This window comes from Falco biarmicus, chromosome 19, assembly GCF_023638135.1.
Source record: "Falco biarmicus isolate bFalBia1 chromosome 19, bFalBia1.pri, whole genome shotgun sequence".
Classification (NCBI taxonomy): Eukaryota; Metazoa; Chordata; class Aves; order Falconiformes; family Falconidae; genus Falco; species Falco biarmicus.
The window spans coordinates 4,261,395-4,282,352 of record NC_079306.1 but is presented as its reverse complement, the minus strand read 5'-3'; the positions used below and the strand labels follow the sequence as shown (position 1 = coordinate 4,282,352).

Below are 20,958 nucleotides of genomic sequence, written 5' to 3'. Positions count from 1 at the left end.
TTGCTTTCCAGGCAGATCACCATAAATGTCTAAATCACTGGAATCCACAGTGCTGTGCATCAAATTAATTTGATCTGTATGTCACATAAAAAAAGGCTCTAGGGTGGAACGGCCAAGCCATTAGCAAGAAAATGGGGAGGGAGCTATGCAAGTACCAAATCAAAGCCTACTTCAGTAATAGAGAGTGCTTCCCACACAAGATGAGCTTGTTGGTGACACCTTACATGCAAAAAGGATGCTTCTGGGCCTGGGGCGGTCTGGACCACTATAAAAGCCAGTCCAACTTCAGGTATCCTCATCCACTTCTCTTGCCTTCTCCTCCTTGGTGAACACAGTAAGTAGCAAATGCCTTTCTCTGTATCTATTCATTGTCCTATTACTCTTTCTCTTCTGGCCTTGGCGTAACTTTTCCTGAAATGTTTGTTCCTTTTTCATGTTCAATAATCTCAGCTCCTTAACACCATCCTGGAAGGTTGGAGAAGGATTTTGTCTTTCATTACAGTGGTCCATTCAATACCAGGGCTACACCCTAGCCTGTGGCGTTGCTCTTGCCGAGCAGGCTGTCAGGCTGCCCCTCTCATGCTGCGTGTGCTTTCCGTGCCCTCCCTCCCAGGTGCACCTCCGTCCCTCAGCCATGTCCTGCTACGATCTGTGCCGCCCCTGTGGCCCAACCCCGCTTGCCAACAGCTGCAACGAGCCCTGCGTCAGGCAGTGCCAGGACTCCCGCGTGGTGATCCAGCCCTCTCCCGTGGTGGTGACCCTGCCCGGACCCATCCTCAGCTCCTTCCCCCAGAACACCGCCGTGGGATCCAGCACCTCCGCTGCTGTGGGCAGCATCCTGAGTGAGGAGGGAGTGCCCATCAACTCCGGGGGCTTTAGCCTCTCTGGCCTTGGTGGCCGCTACATGAGCAGAAGATGCCTGCCCTGCTAAAGCCGGGCCGGACGTCCAGCGAGTGCATTGACCGGGAAGCCCAAAGCCAGGTGCCGGACTGAGGACGGAGCTGCTGGCCAGAGTTTCCAGATGGGCTGAGCACCCGCGTGCCCTCCTGCAAAGGAGGGAAGGAAGCCAGGTGCCATCCTGGGCTGTCTGGAAACACGGCCAGCTGGTGTTGTCATCTCCTTCTCCTCCCGCTTTCTTCTCCATTTCATGATGCCCTGATGCCTCGTGCTGTCCTGTGCCATGGGTTCATCCTGAAGCAAGCTGAGAGGGGTCCTGCTCATCACCCTCTCCCCATGTGTATCCATGACATGCGTCCCATTGCTGTGAGGGCATGCCTGGCTGTCACTGCCCTTGTAGCAGCCTGGACCGTGTCCCTTCCAACACACACTGCTTTGTTTCTCTCTTTAGACTCATTAAAGCTGATGCTGCATTGTAACTTGATGTCTCCTCATGTTCCTTCCCTCCTGGGATGCCCAGAAATGCTGTCCAGGGGGAGATGGGATGCCCTGGAGGGGAAAGGGTGTGTGCGTAAGGGCCAGTAGTGGACCAGCATCATGCTTGGAGGAGTTGAGAACCCTCAATAACCACAGTCATTGGAAGAGACATCAGGTGGTGGAAATGTGTGTGGTATTGTGTGATTATGCAAAGGGCATCCAGGAGCTTCCCCAAGGGCCATGAGAGCAACAAGCGTGGTTGGATACTGGCTTCCAGATGGTGAGGCAAGCCATTGACCTGCTGGAGGACATTTCTGTACAGGCTGACACCCACCGGGCCAAGGCTCTGACTGCACGTTACTGCCTGCAATGTGCTCTTGCCCTTTTCTCCTGCCAGCACATCTTCCCAAGGCTGGAACTGCAGGGAGCCCCCAGGGAGTTGAAGGGGCATGTGCAGCCAGGGCAGCTGTGTAAAGGGAGATGTGAGCCCTCTGCTAGATTTTGGCACAAGAGGCACAGGCTGAGCATGGGTGTGTAACATGGGCAAGTGAGGGGCATGGAATGAAAGGGATCGTCCTGCCTCATCTGAAAGTGATGGGTAGTGTTGGTGACGTGTCCTGGAATCTCTGCCGTTGGCTGGAAGGGAGCAGGAAAAGCCTCTCTGCCCCCACCAGAGCAGTTTTGTGGTCAGAATCACTAAGTATTGCAGAGTCCTTCAGTGTATGTCACAGTGTCCTGAAGGGACGTGAGTCTGGAGCAGACGCACAGCAAATTCTCCAGAAAGCCCACGCTTGCTGCTGCGCAGGCTGTGCCTGGAGGCGTCCCAAGCAGTGATCCTTGTGCCCCCCTCATCAGGCCCCAGGCTGGGAAGGCTGAGGGAGTGGGACCCCGCCAGCTGGCTTCTCGGTCCCTCCTTCCCATGCCCATGTCCTCCAATGCCAATACATTGGTCCTGCTGCTCTGGTCCTGCTTCAGGTAGATCCTCAAGGAGGCACCTCTTGAGCTGTGCTTCTCCAGGAGTCCCTGCAGAGGGTCATGGACCCTGCTTGCCCCTGAGCCTGTTGGGTGTCCTGTGGAAATCCTGCCACGAATCTGGTTGTGCGTGCTGTGCCAGCAGCCTTGATGGCCAAAGCAAAGTTGTGGGCAAGGCACGGGCTGGAGGAAGGACGCGTATGGATTGGTCAACACGTGCCTTGGTCACAGGCGTGCATCACACCTAGCCAGAGGTGTCCAGCAAAGAGCGCTGGGAGGGGAAGAGCCTTCATTCTGAGCCACGGGCTGTCTGCTGGCTGAGGCATGTGGGGATGGAGGATTGATGGAAGATGGCAAAAGAGGCAGGCAAAGCTCTGCCGAGATCAAAGCCCAATCTCAGAGAGAGAGAGAGTCTGAAAGGCAAGAGCAGAGGTGCCCAGCCTAGAAAGAGCATGCGTGACACGGTGTGAGTGAGTACAGCATGAGAGAGCGCAACTGATGGTGCCGACCCTTGCATGTGGATGTCCAGGCTGAAGCCTGTGGGCTCTGGGGGGACCTGCCTCATTCATCAGGAAACACTTTAAAGTGATGCCCTGCAGGGCATGGGGCTGGCGAGGTGGGACACTCCCCATCACTGGCTGCATCATCTGCCTGTGCTGACGTGTCATTTCCTCTGGAAAAGCTTTGGCCTCTAATACCGTCACTTGAAAGGAGCCTGTGTGGCTGAACGGCCATGTCATGAACAAGGAAATGAAAAGGCAGCGTTGCAGGGAACATAAGCAGTGTTCTCATTTCTTTAATTGAGAAGTTTTGCATGCAAGATGGGCTTGTTGGTAAACACATTACATGCACAAAGGGTGCCTCTGGGCCTGGGGCGGTCTGGAGCAGTATAAAAGCCAGTCCAGCTGCAGGTATCCTCATCCACTTCTCCTGCCTTCTCCTCCTTGGTGAACAAGGTGAGCTGCAAACACCTTTGCCTCACTCTCCTCTTTCTCTTCTTCTCCTCTTTGTCCCTTTGTCTCGGTGTAGCTTTTGTTGAGAGCCTTGCTCCTTCATCGTGCTCCCAGTGTCTCTGTCCACCTTACTGTCTGCTGCACTTCTCTCGGAGAAGATCCTGGGCTTTGTTTTCCAGGCTCCCTGTGGGCTCTGGGCTCTTGAACCTCTCTTCTCCCAAACGCAGGCTTTCCCTGCTCCCCAGCCTGTGGCGTTGCTCTTGCCGAGCAGGCTGTCAGGCTGCCCCTCTCATGCTGCGTGTGCTTTCCGTGCCCTCCCTCCCAGGTGCACCTCCGTCCCTCAGCCATGTCCTGCTACGATCTGTGCCGCCCCTGTGGCCCAACCCCGCTTGCCAACAGCTGCAACGAGCCCTGCGTCAGGCAGTGCCAGGACTCCCGCGTGGTGATCCAGCCCTCTCCCGTGGTGGTGACCCTGCCCGGACCCATCCTCAGCTCCTTCCCCCAGAACACCGCCGTGGGATCCAGCACCTCCGCTGCTGTGGGCAGCATCCTGAGTGAGGAGGGAGTGCCCATCAACTCCGGGGGCTTTAGCCTCTCTGGCCTTGGTGGCCGCTACACGAGCAGAAGATGCCTGCCCTGCTAAAGCCGGGCCGGACGTCCAGCGAGTGCATTGACCGGGAAGCCCAAAGCCAGGTGCCGGACTGAGGACGGAGCTGCTGGCCAGAGTTTCCAGATGGGCTGAGCACCCGCGTGCCCTCCTGCAAAGGAGGGAAGGAAGCCAGGTGCCATCCTGGGCTGTCTGGAAACACGGCCAGCTGGTGTTGTCATCTCCTTCTCCTCCCGCTTTCTTCTCCATTTCATGATGCCCTGATGCCTCGTGCTGTCCTGTGCCATGGGTTCATCCTGAAGCAAGCTGAGAGGGGTCCTGCTCATCACCCTCTCCCCATGTGTATCCATGACATGCGTCCCATTGCTGTGAGGGCATGCCTGGCTGTCACTGCCCTTGTAGCAGCCTGGACCGTGTCCCTTCCAACACACACTGCTTTGTTTCTCTCTTTAGACTCATTAAAGCTGATGCTGCATTGTAACTTGATGTCTCCTCATGTTCCTTCCCTCCTGGGATGCCCAGCCAAACTGTTCAGAGGGAGATGGGATGGTATACAGGGCAAAGTTGAGGTTGAAAGTATGTGTTGCTCTTGCATCATTCCTTTGGAATTGGGGGTATGTGTCCAGTGGAAATTTTAAGTTGTATGTGACTTTTTATACGTGGTATGTCCTTCCTGAGGCCACCCACCTTCCTGGGTTCTGAACACCATACCTTTGTGGCTCTTGGCATATCTCTTGCCATGTTTTCAATGGCTCCAAGAGGTGCTTGATGTGTGCCAGATGCCAATGGAATTGCAAACTTTCACTTGGCTCTCAGGCCACCTCTTTGTGCCCACCAGGCCCTTTTCTCAAGTACTCAGCAACACTGGCACAGCGCCACAGTCCCTGCTTGGGAGGCCACGTGGCCTTCATGACAGTGAAGTGTGGGCATTTAGCAAGTCCCTCTCGTTCCCTTGCACAGCAGGGGAAGGAAAGAAGGCACCCTCCACGATGCAGCCATTGTCTCTTCCTGCCCTTCTGCCCTGAATTGCAAGACCTCAGATGTCAGGGAGGAAAGTGACTTTGCTGGTGCATGGAGGCGGCGTGTAGTTGGTGGGGCCTACTCCACCGGGATGTGGTGGTTGCTCCTGCCACAGGAGATGTGGGAGAGGACAACTGCCTCTGCCTTGCTCCAGCGTGCTCTAGTCCTCCACAACTGGTGTTTTTATCCCGTGCCCCTGTCCTGTTTCAGGTGGAGAGAGGGGCACCTCCTGTTCTGTCCCATACGCTGCGTGAACCCCTACAGTGCCTTTTGCCATGGCTCAAGGCCTGTCTTCCCTGCAGGACAGCTGCCACCGCAAGGCCCCTGTGCCCTGCTCCGCAGGAAGGCCCTCAGGAAATGCCCTCCCCAGCAACGCTCCTGAGCCAGGCTGAGCTGCCAGCAGGAGCAAGGTGGGGTGAGAAGATGGTACCAGGGAGGGAAGGCGGCATCTGCAGGACGTGACCAGAGCGGGCTGTGGCCGGGCACTGGAGCCTTTGGGCAGGGCCTTGCCATAGGTGCTGACAGTGGGAGTAGCAAGGCCTGGCAGGAGACACTACCTGTGAATTTTCTGGGTCAGGGACGTGATGGAAATGAGCCTTAGAAGAAGAGACCTATCTTGCATTTATGGAAAATAAATGTATGTATTTTTATTTATAAAAATAAAATTAAAAATATTTATATTTATTTATGAAATCCTTTCTTGCAGGAACAAGTCCTTCTCCCCACTGCTGTGACAGGTGGAGCTGGTGTCCTTTGTGCCAGGTGCACAGGAGATACCCTCCTCTTGCCCATCAGTGACCTGAGTGCAGTACCAACAAGGCCGATGGCTCTGCTCAGCCTCACCTGCGGTCTCTCTCTCCTCCCTCTTCCCTTTGACCCAGACCTTTATTCAAGCTCTGTCCTGGCCTTTAGCCCTTTCCTCAGCTGGCTGGCAGGACTGTAAGCCTCCTGCTCCTTTGCAGGCTGGCTTATGACTGACCACGAACCCCCTTGATCCTGAGTGCAAGGAACCCACTGATGTGCCAGCCTCTCCTTGGGCGTGTCTGGACACTATGGCCCTGGTCAGGATTCAGTGAGCTCTGTTGGACCAGGTCACTGTGACTGGGTCTGCTCCTGATGTGGGGACTGACTGTCCTGCTTGATGCCAGTCCTGCTTCATCCATGAACTTGATGGTTGAGCTGGTCTCTGGGCTGCACCTGTCTCCTGTCTGTGGATGTTCCTTGCTCACTTACTGTGCAACGGGGCCATTGCTAGTGAGGCTGCTGCCCTCCTGGCCTTGTTGTCATCTCACCTCCTGGCTCTCAGCCAGCAGGGAGCAATTGGCTCTCACTGACCCCTGGCAGCGTTTCTACTTTGATGGGCTTTCACTGTCATCATTTTAACCAACGTGACTTCTAAGCTCTCTTCATCACCTTAAATGAGGAATTTGGCCCGCGCCCGTGTGATTAGAGAGCTGCCTGTCCCTGGTGGAGTCCCAGCCTAATTGGGGAAGGACTCCTTGCAGTGAGGACATGGCTGGGGTGTCAGAGGAATGCGGCTTGTGCCCCAAGCTGGGCTTTCATTCCTGTTGGGGACATTCAGCTGGCTTTCTGCCCTGGGAACACTTGTGCCGAGCATGGAATCCTTCCCTTGGAATGCATCCCTGGGGAGATCCTGACACCTGCTGCTCTCCAGGCTGTCCTTGCTGGCACTGCCAGCCCTCGCTTGTTTCTGTGGAGAGTGATGTGTTGCATGGAAATCTTGCTGAGAGTTTGGAACTGCATGTGCTGTCCTGCCAGTATGCGGAGCCACAGCAGAAGCTGAGTCATGGACCGTGAGGAGGAGGAGGAGGAGGAGGAGGAAAGGGCTTGTATTTAGTCCCCAGCAGGTGCCTTGTTCTGGGGGTGCATGCCAGTCTACCAGGAATGGCAAACAATACCTGGTTGTGTCAGAGCAACATCCTTCTTTCCGAAAGGTGCCTGTGGTGGGGACTGGGGACCTCTAGATGCTGCTGACAGAGCTGAGAGAGAAAAGAGCTAGGCTTATTTCTGCCGAGAGCAACGCTCAGTATCAAGGAAGGGCTAAAGCCCAAGGGCAGAGCTGGCGTGCTTGGGAAGCTGGTGCCTCAGGCAGCCTGAGCTGGTCGATAGGGAAAGCTGACTGGCCTCCCATGGGAAGCTTGTTGGAAGCCTGGCCTTCAATGAAAGGTTTACAAGGCGATGAGGCTGCATTTGGTGGGCCAAAATCTGAAAACCAACGCCAGGAGGGCAAGATGTTGGCATCGTCCGGCGAATTACGCCGTTTCCTTCTCTTTGCCTTAATCTTTTTTCTTTGGTTCTGTGTCAGCGGCCCAGAAATATTTTGGCCTCTAATACCGTCACTTGAAAGGAGCCTGTGTGGCTGAACGGCCATGTCATGAACAAGGAAATGAAAAGGCAGCGTTGCAGGGAACATAAGCAGTGTTCTCATTTCTTTAATTGAGAAGTTTTGCATGCAAGATGGGCTTGTTGGTAAACACATTACATGCACAAAGGGTGCCTCTGGGCCTGGGGCGGTCTGGAGCAGTATAAAAGCCAGTCCAGCTGCAGGTATCCTCATCCACTTCTCCTGCCTTCTCCTCCTTGGTGAACAAGGTGAGCTGCAAACACCTTTGCCTCACTCTCCTCTTTCTCTTCTTCTCCTCTTTGTCCCTTTGTCTCGGTGTAGCTTTTGTTGAGAGCCTTGCTCCTTCATCGTGCTCCCAGTGTCTCTGTCCACCTTACTGTCTGCTGCACTTCTCTCGGAGAAGATCCTGGGCTTTGTTTTCCAGGCTCCCTGTGGGCTCTGGGCTCTTGAACCTCTCTTCTCCCAAACGCAGGCTTTCCCTGCTCCCCAGCCTGTGGCGTTGCTCTTGCCGAGCAGGCTGTCAGGCTGCCCCTCTCATGCTGCGTGTGCTTTCCGTGCCCTCCCTCCCAGGTGCACCTCCGTCCCTCAGCCATGTCCTGCTACGATCTGTGCCGCCCCTGTGGCCCAACCCCGCTTGCCAACAGCTGCAACGAGCCCTGCGTCAGGCAGTGCCAGGACTCCCGCGTGGTGATCCAGCCCTCTCCCGTGGTGGTGACCCTGCCCGGACCCATCCTCAGCTCCTTCCCCCAGAACACCGCCGTGGGATCCAGCACCTCCGCTGCTGTGGGCAGCATCCTGAGTGAGGAGGGAGTGCCCATCAACTCCGGGGGCTTTAGCCTCTCTGGCCTTGGTGGCCGCTACATGAGCAGAAGATGCCTGCCCTGCTAAAGCCGGGCCGGACGTCCAGCGAGTGCATTGACCGGGAAGCCCAAAGCCAGGTGCCGGACTGAGGACGGAGCTGCTGGCCAGAGTTTCCAGATGGGCTGAGCACCCGCGTGCCCTCCTGCAAAGGAGGGAAGGAAGCCAGGTGCCATCCTGGGCTGTCTGGAAACACGGCCAGCTGGTGTTGTCATCTCCTTCTCCTCCCGCTTTCTTCTCCATTTCATGATGCCCTGATGCCTCGTGCTGTCCTGTGCCATGGGTTCATCCTGAAGCAAGCTGAGAGGGGTCCTGCTCATCACCCTCTCCCCATGTGTATCCATGACATGCGTCCCATTGCTGTGAGGGCATGCCTGGCTGTCACTGCCCTTGTAGCAGCCTGGACCGTGTCCCTTCCAACACACACTGCTTTGTTTCTCTCTTTAGACTCATTAAAGCTGATGCTGCATTGTAACTTGATGTCTCCTCATGTTCCTTCCCTCCTGGGATGCCCAGCCAAACTGTTCAGAGGGAGATGGGATGGTATACAGGGCAAAGTTGAGGTTGAAAGTATGTGTTGCTCTTGCATCATTCCTTTGGAATTGGGGGTATGTGTCCAGTGGAAATTTTAAGTTGTATGTGACTTTTTATATGTGGTATGTCCTTCCTGAGGCCACCCACCTTCCTGGGTTCTGAACACCATACCTTTGTGGCTCTTGGCATATCTCTTGCCATGTTTTCAATGGCTCCAAGAGGTGCTTGATGTGTGCCAGATGCCAATGGAATTGCAAACTTTCACTTGGCTCTCAGGCCACCTCTTTGTGCCCACCAGGCCCTTTTCTCAAGTACTCAGCAACACTGGCACAGCGCCACAGTCCCTGCTTGGGAGGCCACGTGGCCTTCATGACAGTGAAGTGTGGGCATTTAGCAAGTCCCTCTCGTTCCCTTGCACAGCAGGGGAAGGAAAGAAGGCACCCTCCACGATGCAGCCATTGTCTCTTCCTGCCCTTCTGCCCTGAATTGCAAGACCTCAGATGTCAGGGAGGAAAGTGACTTTGCTGGTGCATGGAGGCGGCGTGTAGTTGGTGGGGCCTACTCCACCGGGATGTGGTGGTTGCTCCTGCCACAGGAGATGTGGGAGAGGACAACTGCCTCTGCCTTGCTCCAGCGTGCTCTAGTCCTCCACAACTGGTGTTTTTATCCCGTGCCCCTGTCCTGTTTCAGGTGGAGAGAGGGGCACCTCCTGTTCTGTCCCATACGCTGCGTGAACCCCTACAGTGCCTTTTGCCATGGCTCAAGGCCTGTCTTCCCTGCAGGACAGCTGCCACCGCAAGGCCCCTGTGCCCTGCTCCGCAGGAAGGCCCTCAGGAAATGCCCTCTCCAGCAACGCTCCTGAGCCAGGCTGAGCTGCCAGCAGGAGCAAGGTGGGGTGAGAAGATGGTACCAGGGAGGGAAGGCGGCATCTGCAGGACGTGACCAGAGAGAATACGCTGTGGCCCGTCACTGGAGCCCATAGGTTCTGACTGTGGGTGTTGCACAGGCCACTGGGAAACTGGATGTGTGCATATGCTGAGACGTTTGGGCAGAGGAAACGGAGATCCTTATGTCTGCTGGACTCCAGCATACCCTTGTTGATGTTCCCCCACCATGAGTACTTGTGATGAGTTTTATTGTCTCATGGAACGCTATCCAGGGTTTTTGCAGTGCCTATTATGGAGATAATGTGTCAGGTCAAAGAAGAGGTGTTTGGTACCTTTGCAGATGAAAAATGAACAATTGGGAAGCCCCAACACTGACTTTTGGAGTTTGGGTGGGGAGTACACTTCATGTGTGTTGGAGACCAGTCTATCCACCTCTCAATCATTCTTCTACTGTACACTGGAGGCTGCTGGAGGTTGTCGAAGTAAGTTAAAAAATAACAAAGAGCATACGGATTTATCTTGATAAAAATGTTTTGAAAATACAACCTAAAAGTGTTTTAGTCAACTTACATGCTGACTGAGTAATTTAAACCTAACATTGATAGAGTAAAATATTGCATACTGTGATGGATATAGCGACCACTGTCACAGCAAATATTTTAATCTGGCCTTAAATTTTAGGAAGGCCAGAAAACATGCCTCATATATTATGAGAATCCTTCAAGTGAGGCCCTGGAGGGCAAGGGTCTGGCATCACCTGGTGAGGTGGGACACTCCTCATCATTGGTTGCATCATCTGCCTCTGCTGATTTCTAATTTTCCATGGAAATATTTTGGCCTCTAATACCGTCACTTGAAAGGAGCCTGTGTGGCTGAACGGCCATGTCATGAACAAGGAAATGAAAAGGCAGCGTTGCAGGGAACATAAGCAGTGTTCTCATTTCTTTAATTGAGAAGTTTTGCATGCAAGATGGGCTTGTTGGTAAACACATTACATGCACAAAGGGTGCCTCTGGGCCTGGGGCGGTCTGGAGCAGTATAAAAGCCAGTCCAGCTGCAGGTATCCTCATCCACTTCTCCTGCCTTCTCCTCCTTGGTGAACAAGGTGAGCTGCAAACACCTTTGCCTCACTCTCCTCTTTCTCTTCTTCTCCTCTTTGTCCCTTTGTCTCGGTGTAGCTTTTGTTGAGAGCCTTGCTCCTTCATCGTGCTCCCAGTGTCTCTGTCCACCTTACTGTCTGCTGCACTTCTCTCGGAGAAGATCCTGGGCTTTGTTTTCCAGGCTCCCTGTGGGCTCTGGGCTCTTGAACCTCTCTTCTCCCAAACGCAGGCTTTCCCTGCTCCCCAGCCTGTGGCGTTGCTCTTGCCGAGCAGGCTGTCAGGCTGCCCCTCTCATGCTGCGTGTGCTTTCCGTGCCCTCCCTCCCAGGTGCACCTCCGTCCCTCAGCCATGTCCTGCTACGATCTGTGCCGCCCCTGTGGCCCAACCCCGCTTGCCAACAGCTGCAACGAGCCCTGCGTCAGGCAGTGCCAGGACTCCCGCGTGGTGATCCAGCCCTCTCCCGTGGTGGTGACCCTGCCCGGACCCATCCTCAGCTCCTTCCCCCAGAACACCGCCGTGGGATCCAGCACCTCCGCTGCTGTGGGCAGCATCCTGAGTGAGGAGGGAGTGCCCATCAACTCCGGGGGCTTTAGCCTCTCTGGCCTTGGTGGCCGCTACATGAGCAGAAGATGCCTGCCCTGCTAAAGCCGGGCCGGACGTCCAGCGAGTGCATTGACCGGGAAGCCCAAAGCCAGGTGCCGGACTGAGGACGGAGCTGCTGGCCAGAGTTTCCAGATGGGCTGAGCACCCGCGTGCCCTCCTGCAAAGGAGGGAAGGAAGCCAGGTGCCATCCTGGGCTGTCTGGAAACACGGCCAGCTGGTGTTGTCATCTCCTTCTCCTCCCGCTTTCTTCTCCATTTCATGATGCCCTGATGCCTCGTGCTGTCCTGTGCCATGGGTTCATCCTGAAGCAAGCTGAGAGGGGTCCTGCTCATCACCCTCTCCCCATGTGTATCCATGACATGCGTCCCATTGCTGTGAGGGCATGCCTGGCTGTCACTGCCCTTGTAGCAGCCTGGACCGTGTCCCTTCCAACACACACTGCTTTGTTTCTCTCTTTAGACTCATTAAAGCTGATGCTGCATTGTAACTTGATGTCTCCTCATGTTCCTTCCCTCCTGGGATGCCCAGCCAAACTGTTCAGAGGGAGATGGGATGGTATACAGGGCAAAGTTGAGGTTGAAAGTATGTGTTGCTCTTGCATCATTCCTTTGGAATTGGGGGTATGTGTCCAGTGGAAATTTTAAGTTGTATGTGACTTTTTATATGTGGTATGTCCTTCCTGAGGCCACCCACCTTCCTGGGTTCTGAACACCATACCTTTGTGGCTCTTGGCATATCTCTTGCCATGTTTTCAATGGCTCCAAGAGGTGCTTGATGTGTGCCAGATGCCAATGGAATTGCAAACTTTCACTTGGCTCTCAGGCCACCTCTTTGTGCCCACCAGGCCCTTTTCTCAAGTACTCAGCAACACTGGCACAGCGCCACAGTCCCTGCTTGGGAGGCCACGTGGCCTTCATGACAGTGAAGTGTGGGCATTTAGCAAGTCCCTCTCGTTCCCTTGCACAGCAGGGGAAGGAAAGAAGGCACCCTCCACGATGCAGCCATTGTCTCTTCCTGCCCTTCTGCCCTGAATTGCAAGACCTCAGATGTCAGGGAGGAAAGTGACTTTGCTGGTGCATGGAGGCGGCGTGTAGTTGGTGGGGCCTACTCCACCGGGATGTGGTGGTTGCTCCTGCCACAGGAGATGTGGGAGAGGACAACTGCCTCTGCCTTGCTCCAGCGTGCTCTAGTCCTCCACAACTGGTGTTTTTATCCCGTGCCCCTGTCCTGTTTCAGGTGGAGAGAGGGGCACCTCCTGTTCTGTCCCATACGCTGCGTGAACCCCTACAGTGCCTTTTGCCATGGCTCAAGGCCTGTCTTCCCTGCAGGACAGCTGCCACCGCAAGGCCCCTGTGCCCTGCTCCGCAGGAAGGCCCTCAGGAAATGCCCTCCCCAGCAACGCTCCTGAGCCAGGCTGAGCTGCCAGCAGGAGCAAGGTGGGGTGAGAAGATGGTACCAGGGAGGGAAGGCGGCATCTGCAGGACGTGACCAGAGAGAATACGCTGTGGCCCGTCACTGGAGCCCATAGGTTCTGACTGTGGGTGTTGCACAGGCCACTGGGAAACTGGATGTGTGCATATGCTGAGACGTTTGGGCAGAGGAAACGGAGATCCTTATGTCTGCTGGACTCCAGCATACCCTTGTTGATGTTCCCCCACCATGAGTACTTGTGATGAGTTTTATTGTCTCATGGAACGCTATCCAGGGTTTTTGCAGTGCCTATTATGGAGATAATGTGTCAGGTCAAAGAAGAGGTGTTTGGTACCTTTGCAGATGAAAAATGAACAATTGGGAAGCCCCAACACTGACTTTTGGAGTTTGGGTGGGGAGTACACTTCATGTGTGTTGGAGACCAGTCTATCCACCTCTCAATCATTCTTCTACTGTACACTGGAGGCTGCTGGAGGTTGTCGAAGTAAGTTAAAAAATAACAAAGAGCATACGGATTTATCTTGATAAAAATGTTTTGAAAATACAACCTAAAAGTGTTTTAGTCAACTTACATGCTGACTGAGTAATTTAAACCTAACATTGATAGAGTAAAATATTGCATACTGTGATGGATATAGCGACCACTGTCACAGCAAATATTTTAATCTGGCCTTAAATTTTAGGAAGGCCAGAAAACATGCCTCATATATTATGAGAATCCTTCAAGTGAGGCCCTGGAGGGCAAGGGTCTGGCATCACCTGGTGAGGTGGGACACTCCTCATCATTGGTTGCATCATCTGCCTCTGCTGATTTCTAATTTTCCATGGAAATATTTTGGCCTCTAATACCGTCACTTGAAAGGAGCCTGTGTGGCTGAACGGCCATGTCATGAACAAGGAAATGAAAAGGCAGCGTTGCAGGGAACATAAGCAGTGTTCTCATTTCTTTAATTGAGAAGTTTTGCATGCAAGATGGGCTTGTTGGTAAACACATTACATGCACAAAGGGTGCCTCTGGGCCTGGGGCGGTCTGGAGCAGTATAAAAGCCAGTCCAGCTGCAGGTATCCTCATCCACTTCTCCTGCCTTCTCCTCCTTGGTGAACAAGGTGAGCTGCAAACACCTTTGCCTCACTCTCCTCTTTCTCTTCTTCTCCTCTTTGTCCCTTTGTCTCGGTGTAGCTTTTGTTGAGAGCCTTGCTCCTTCATCGTGCTCCCAGTGTCTCTGTCCACCTTACTGTCTGCTGCACTTCTCTCGGAGAAGATCCTGGGCTTTGTTTTCCAGGCTCCCTGTGGGCTCTGGGCTCTTGAACCTCTCTTCTCCCAAACGCAGGCTTTCCCTGCTCCCCAGCCTGTGGCGTTGCTCTTGCCGAGCAGGCTGTCAGGCTGCCCCTCTCATGCTGCGTGTGCTTTCCGTGCCCTCCCTCCCAGGTGCACCTCCGTCCCTCAGCCATGTCCTGCTACGATCTGTGCCGCCCCTGTGGCCCAACCCCGCTTGCCAACAGCTGCAACGAGCCCTGCGTCAGGCAGTGCCAGGACTCCCGCGTGGTGATCCAGCCCTCTCCCGTGGTGGTGACCCTGCCCGGACCCATCCTCAGCTCCTTCCCCCAGAACACCGCCGTGGGATCCAGCACCTCCGCTGCTGTGGGCAGCATCCTGAGTGAGGAGGGAGTGCCCATCAACTCCGGGGGCTTTAGCCTCTCTGGCCTTGGTGGCCGCTACACGAGCAGAAGATGCCTGCCCTGCTAAAGCCGGGCCGGACGTCCAGCGAGTGCATTGACCGGGAAGCCCAAAGCCAGGTGCCGGACTGAGGACGGAGCTGCTGGCCAGAGTTTCCAGATGGGCTGAGCACCCGCGTGCCCTCCTGCAAAGGAGGGAAGGAAGCCAGGTGCCATCCTGGGCTGTCTGGAAACACGGCCAGCTGGTGTTGTCATCTCCTTCTCCTCCCGCTTTCTTCTCCATTTCATGATGCCCTGATGCCTCGTGCTGTCCTGTGCCATGGGTTCATCCTGAAGCAAGCTGAGAGGGGTCCTGCTCATCACCCTCTCCCCATGTGTATCCATGACATGCGTCCCATTGCTGTGAGGGCATGCCTGGCTGTCACTGCCCTTGTAGCAGCCTGGACCGTGTCCCTTCCAACACACACTGCTTTGTTTCTCTCTTTAGACTCATTAAAGCTGATGCTGCATTGTAACTTGATGTCTCCTCATGTTCCTTCCCTCCTGGGATGCCCAGAAATGCTGTCCAGGGGGAGATGGGATGCCCTGGAGGGGAAAGGGTGTGTGCGTAAGGGCCAGTAGTGGACCAGCATCATGCTTGGAGGAGTTGAGAACCCTCAATAACCACAGTCATTGGAAGAGACATCAGGTGGTGGAAATGTGTGTGGTATTGTGTGATTATGCAAAGGGCATCCAGGAGCTTCCCCAAGGGCCATGAGAGCAACAAGCGTGGTTGGATACTGGCTTCCAGATGGTGAGGCAAGCCATTGACCTGCTGGAGGACATTTCTGTACAGGCTGACACCCACCGGGCCAAGGCTCTGACTGCACGTTACTGCCTGCAATGTGCTCTTGCCCTTTTCTCCTGCCAGCACATCTTCCCAAGGCTGGAACTGCAGGGAGCCCCCAGGGAGTTGAAGGGGCATGTGCAGCCAGGGCAGCTGTGTAAAGGGAGATGTGAGCCCTCTGCTAGATTTTGGCACAAGAGGCACAGGCTGAGCATGGGTGTGTAACATGGGCAAGTGAGGGGCATGGAATGAAAGGGATCGTCCTGCCTCATCTGAAAGTGATGGGTAGTGTTGGTGACGTGTCCTGGAATCTCTGCCGTTGGCTGGAAGGGAGCAGGAAAAGCCTCTCTGCCCCCACCAGAGCAGTTTTGTGGTCAGAATCACTAAGTATTGCAGAGTCCTTCAGTGTATGTCACAGTGTCCTGAAGGGACGTGAGTCTGGAGCAGACGCACAGCAAATTCTCCAGAAAGCCCACGCTTGCTGCTGCGCAGGCTGTGCCTGGAGGCGTCCCAAGCAGTGATCCTTGTGCCCCCCTCATCAGGCCCCAGGCTGGGAAGGCTGAGGGAGTGGGACCCCGCCAGCTGGCTTCTCGGTCCCTCCTTCCCATGCCCATGTCCTCCAATGCCAATACATTGGTCCTGCTGCTCTGGTCCTGCTTCAGGTAGATCCTCAAGGAGGCACCTCTTGAGCTGTGCTTCTCCAGGAGTCCCTGCAGAGGGTCATGGACCCTGCTTGCCCCTGAGCCTGTTGGGTGTCCTGTGGAAATCCTGCCACGAATCTGGTTGTGCGTGCTGTGCCAGCAGCCTTGATGGCCAAAGCAAAGTTGTGGGCAAGGCACGGGCTGGAGGAAGGACGCGTATGGATTGGTCAACACGTGCCTTGGTCACAGGCGTGCATCACACCTAGCCAGAGGTGTCCAGCAAAGAGCGCTGGGAGGGGAAGAGCCTTCATTCTGAGCCACGGGCTGTCTGCTGGCTGAGGCATGTGGGGATGGAGGATTGATGGAAGATGGCAAAAGAGGCAGGCAAAGCTCTGCCGAGATCAAAGCCCAATCTCAGAGAGAGAGAGAGTCTGAAAGGCAAGAGCAGAGGTGCCCAGCCTAGAAAGAGCATGCGTGACACGGTGTGAGTGAGTACAGCATGAGAGAGCGCAACTGATGGTGCCGACCCTTGCATGTGGATGTCCAGGCTGAAGCCTGTGGGCTCTGGGGGGACCTGCCTCATTCATCAGGAAACACTTTAAAGTGATGCCCTGCAGGGCATGGGGCTGGCGAGGTGGGACACTCCCCATCACTGGCTGCATCATCTGCCTGTGCTGACGTGTCATTTCCTCTGGAAAAGCTTTGGCCTCTAATACCGTCACTTGAAAGGAGCCTGTGTGGCTGAACGGCCATGTCATGAACAAGGAAATGAAAAGGCAGCGTTGCAGGGAACATAAGCAGTGTTCTCATTTCTTTAATTGAGAAGTTTTGCATGCAAGATGGGCTTGTTGGTAAACACATTACATGCACAAAGGGTGCCTCTGGGCCTGGGGCGGTCTGGAGCAGTATAAAAGCCAGTCCAGCTGCAGGTATCCTCATCCACTTCTCCTGCCTTCTCCTCCTTGGTGAACAAGGTGAGCTGCAAACACCTTTGCCTCACTCTCCTCTTTCTCTTCTTCTCCTCTTTGTCCCTTTGTCTCGGTGTAGCTTTTGTTGAGAGCCTTGCTCCTTCATCGTGCTCCCAGTGTCTCTGTCCACCTTACTGTCTGCTGCACTTCTCTCGGAGAAGATCCTGGGCTTTGTTTTCCAGGCTCCCTGTGGGCTCTGGGCTCTTGAACCTCTCTTCTCCCAAACGCAGGCTTTCCCTGCTCCCCAGCCTGTGGCGTTGCTCTTGCCGAGCAGGCTGTCAGGCTGCCCCTCTCATGCTGCGTGTGCTTTCCGTGCCCTCCCTCCCAGGTGCACCTCCGTCCCTCAGCCATGTCCTGCTACGATCTGTGCCGCCCCTGTGGCCCAACCCCGCTTGCCAACAGCTGCAACGAGCCCTGCGTCAGGCAGTGCCAGGACTCCCGCGTGGTGATCCAGCCCTCTCCCGTGGTGGTGACCCTGCCCGGACCCATCCTCAGCTCCTTCCCCCAGAACACCGCCGTGGGATCCAGCACCTCCGCTGCTGTGGGCAGCATCCTGAGTGAGGAGGGAGTGCCCATCAACTCCGGGGGCTTTAGCCTCTCTGGCCTTGGTGGCCGCTACATGAGCAGAAGATGCCTGCCCTGCTAAAGCCGGGCCGGACGTCCAGCGAGTGCATTGACCGGGAAGCCCAAAGCCAGGTGCCGGACTGAGGACGGAGCTGCTGGCCAGAGTTTCCAGATGGGCTGAGCACCCGCGTGCCCTCCTGCAAAGGAGGGAAGGAAGCCAGGTGCCATCCTGGGCTGTCTGGAAACACGGCCAGCTGGTGTTGTCATCTCCTTCTCCTCCCGCTTTCTTCTCCATTTCATGATGCCCTGATGCCTCGTGCTGTCCTGTGCCATGGGTTCATCCTGAAGCAAGCTGAGAGGGGTCCTGCTCATCACCCTCTCCCCATGTGTATCCATGACATGCGTCCCATTGCTGTGAGGGCATGCCTGGCTGTCACTGCCCTTGTAGCAGCCTGGACCGTGTCCCTTCCAACACACACTGCTTTGTTTCTCTCTTTAGACTCATTAAAGCTGATGCTGCATTGTAACTTGATGTCTCCTCATGTTCCTTCCCTCCTGGGATGCCCAGAAATGCTGTCCAGGGGGAGATGGGATGCCCTGGAGGGGAAAGGGTGTGTGCGTAAGGGCCAGTAGTGGACCAGCATCATGCTTGGAGGAGTTGAGAACCCTCAATAACCACAGTCATTGGAAGAGACATCAGGTGGTGGAAATGTGTGTGGTATTGTGTGATTATGCAAAGGGCATCCAGGAGCTTCCCCAAGGGCCATGAGAGCAACAAGCGTGGTTGGATACTGGCTTCCAGATGGTGAGGCAAGCCATTGACCTGCTGGAGGACATTTCTGTACAGGCTGACACCCACCGGGCCAAGGCTCTGACTGCACGTTACTGCCTGCAATGTGCTCTTGCCCTTTTCTCCTGCCAGCACATCTTCCCAAGGCTGGAACTGCAGGGAGCCCCCAGGGAGTTGAAGGGGCATGTGCAGCCAGGGCAGCTGTGTAAAGGGAGATGTGAGCCCTCTGCTAGATTTTGGCACAAGAGGCACAGGCTGAGCATGGGTGTGTAACATGGGCAAGTGAGGGGCATGGAATGAAAGGGATCGTCCTGCCTCATCTGAAAGTGATGGGTAGTGTTGGTGACGTGTCCTGGAATCTCTGCCGTTGGCTGGAAGGGAGCAGGAAAAGCCTCTCTGCCCCCACCAGAGCAGTTTTGTGGTCAGAATCACTAAGTATTGCAGAGTCCTTCAGTGTATGTCACAGTGTCCTGAAGGGACGTGAGTCTGGAGCAGACGCACAGCAAATTCTCCAGAAAGCCCACGCTTGCTGCTGCGCAGGCTGTGCCTGGAGGCGTCCCAAGCAGTGATCCTTGTGCCCCCCTCATCAGGCCCCAGGCTGGGAAGGCTGAGGGAGTGGGACCCCGCCAGCTGGCTTCTCGGTCCCTCCTTCCCATGCCCATGTCCTCCAATGCCAATACATTGGTCCTGCTGCTCTGGTCCTGCTTCAGGTAGATCCTCAAGGAGGCACCTCTTGAGCTGTGCTTCTCCAGGAGTCCCTGCAGAGGGTCATGGACCCTGCTTGCCCCTGAGCCTGTTGGGTGTCCTGTGGAAATCCTGCCACGAATCTGGTTGTGCGTGCTGTGCCAGCAGCCTTGATGGCCAAAGCAAAGTTGTGGGCAAGGCACGGGCTGGAGGAAGGACGCGTATGGATTGGTCAACACGTGCCTTGGTCACAGGCGTGCATCACACCTAGCCAGAGGTGTCCAGCAAAGAGCGCTGGGAGGGGAAGAGCCTTCATTCTGAGCCACGGGCTGTCTGCTGGCTGAGGCATGTGGGGATGGAGGATTGATGGAAGATGGCAAAAGAGGCAGGCAAAGCTCTGCCGAGATCAAAGCCCAATCTCAGAGAGAGAGAGAGTCTGAAAGGCAAGAGCAGAGGTGCCCAGCCTAGAAAGAGCATGCGTGACACGGTGTGAGTGAGTACAGCATGAGAGAGCGCAACTGATGGTGCCGACCCTTGCATGTGGATGTCCAGGCTGAAGCCTGTGGGCTCTGGGGGGACCTGCCTCATTCATCAGGAAACACTTTAAAGTGATGCCCTGCAGGGCATGGGGCTGGCGAGGTGGGACACTCCCCATCACTGGCTGCATCATCTGCCTGTGCTGACATGTCATTTCCTCTGGAAAAGCTTTGGCCTCTAATACCGTCACTTGAAAGGAGCCTGTGTGGCTGAACGGCCATGTCATGAACAAGGAAATGAAAAGGCAGCGTTGCAGGGAACATAAGCAGTGTTCTCATTTCTTTAATTGAGAAGTTTTGCATGCAAGATGGGCTTGTTGGTAAACACATTACATGCACAAAGGGTGCCTCTGGGCCTGGGGCGGTCTGGAGCAGTATAAAAGCCAGTCCAGCTGCAGGTATCCTCATCCACTTCTCCTGCCTTCTCCTCCTTGGTGAACAAGGTGAGCTGCAAACACCTTTGCCTCACTCTCCTCTTTCTCTTCTTCTCCTCTTTGTCCCTTTGTCTCGGTGTAGCTTTTGTTGAGAGCCTTGCTCCTTCATCGTGCTCCCAGTGTCTCTGTCCACCTTACTGTCTGCTGCACTTCTCTCGGAGAAGATCCTGGGCTTTGTTTTCCAGGCTCCCTGTGGGCTCTGGGCTCTTGAACCTCTCTTCTCCCAAACGCAGGCTTTCCCTGCTCCCCAGCCTGTGGCGTTGCTCTTGCCGAGCAGGCTGTCAGGCTGCCCCTCTCATGCTGCGTGTGCTTTCCGTGCCCTCCCTCCCAGGTGCACCTCCGTCCCTCAGCCATGTCCTGCTACGATCTGTGCCGCCCCTGTGGCCCAACCCCGCTTGCCAACAGCTGCAACGAGCCCTGCGTCAGGCAGTGCCAGGACTCCCGCGTGGTGATCCAGCCCTCTCCCGTGGTGGTGACCCTGCCCGGACCCATCCTCAGCTCCTTCCCCCAGAACACCGCCGTGGGATCCAGCACCTCCGCTGCTGTGGGCAGCATCCTGAGTGCTGAAGGAGTTCCCATCAACTCCGGGGGCTTTAGCCTCTCTGGCCTTGGTGGCCGCTACACGAGCAGAAGATGCCTGCCCTGCTAAAGCCGGGCCGGACGTCCAGCGAGTGCATTGACCGGGAAGCCCAAAGCCAGGTGCCGGACTGAGGACGGAGCTGCTGGCCAGAGTTTCCAGATGGGCTGAGCACCCGCGTGCCCTCCTGCAAAGGAGGGAAGGAAGCCAGGTGCCATCCTGGGCTGTCTGGAAACACGGCCAGCTGGTGTTGTCATCTCCTTCTCCTCCCGCTTTCTTCTCCATTTCATGATGCCCTGATGCCTCGTGCTGTCCTGTGCCATGGGTTCATCCTGAAGCAAGCTGAGAGGGGTCCTGCTCATCACCCTCTCCCCATGTGTATCCATGACATGCGTCCCATTGCTGTGAGGGCATGCCTGGCTGTCACTGCCCTTGTAGCAGCCTGGACCGTGTCCCTTCCAACACACACTGCTTTGTTTCTCTCTTTAGACTCATTAAAGCTGATGCTGCATTGTAACTTGATGTCTCCTCATGTTCCTTCCCTCCTGGGATGCCCA

At 55.4% G+C, this 20,958-nt stretch overlaps 1 protein-coding gene and 6 pseudogenes across 1 annotated transcript; all 7 read left to right on the top strand.

Annotated features, from left to right (window-relative positions):
- Positions 1 to 224: 224 nt before the first annotated feature.
- Positions 225 to 955, top strand: LOC130141410 (feather beta keratin-like; annotated as a pseudogene).
- Positions 956 to 3,192: 2,237 nt separating this feature from the next.
- Positions 3,193 to 4,176, top strand: LOC130141408 (feather beta keratin-like; annotated as a pseudogene).
- A 3,253-nt stretch (positions 4,177 to 7,429) lies between these two features.
- On the top strand, positions 7,430 to 8,179 carry LOC130141416 (feather beta keratin-like; annotated as a pseudogene).
- Positions 8,180 to 10,565: 2,386 nt separating this feature from the next.
- LOC130141415 (feather beta keratin-like) lies at positions 10,566 to 11,315 on the top strand (annotated as a pseudogene).
- A 2,386-nt stretch (positions 11,316 to 13,701) lies between these two features.
- LOC130141397 (feather beta keratin-like) lies at positions 13,702 to 14,685 on the top strand (annotated as a pseudogene).
- A 2,027-nt stretch (positions 14,686 to 16,712) lies between these two features.
- On the top strand, positions 16,713 to 17,462 carry LOC130141411 (feather beta keratin-like; annotated as a pseudogene).
- A 2,261-nt stretch (positions 17,463 to 19,723) lies between these two features.
- LOC130141386 (feather beta keratin-like) lies at positions 19,724 to 20,707 on the top strand. The gene is given in 3 exon segments (XM_056322329.1): positions 19,724 to 19,789; positions 19,791 to 19,829; positions 20,153 to 20,707. Coding segments are annotated over 3 exon segments (426 nt in total). The 3' UTR covers positions 20,474 to 20,707.
- Positions 20,708 to 20,958: the final 251 nt, after the last annotated feature.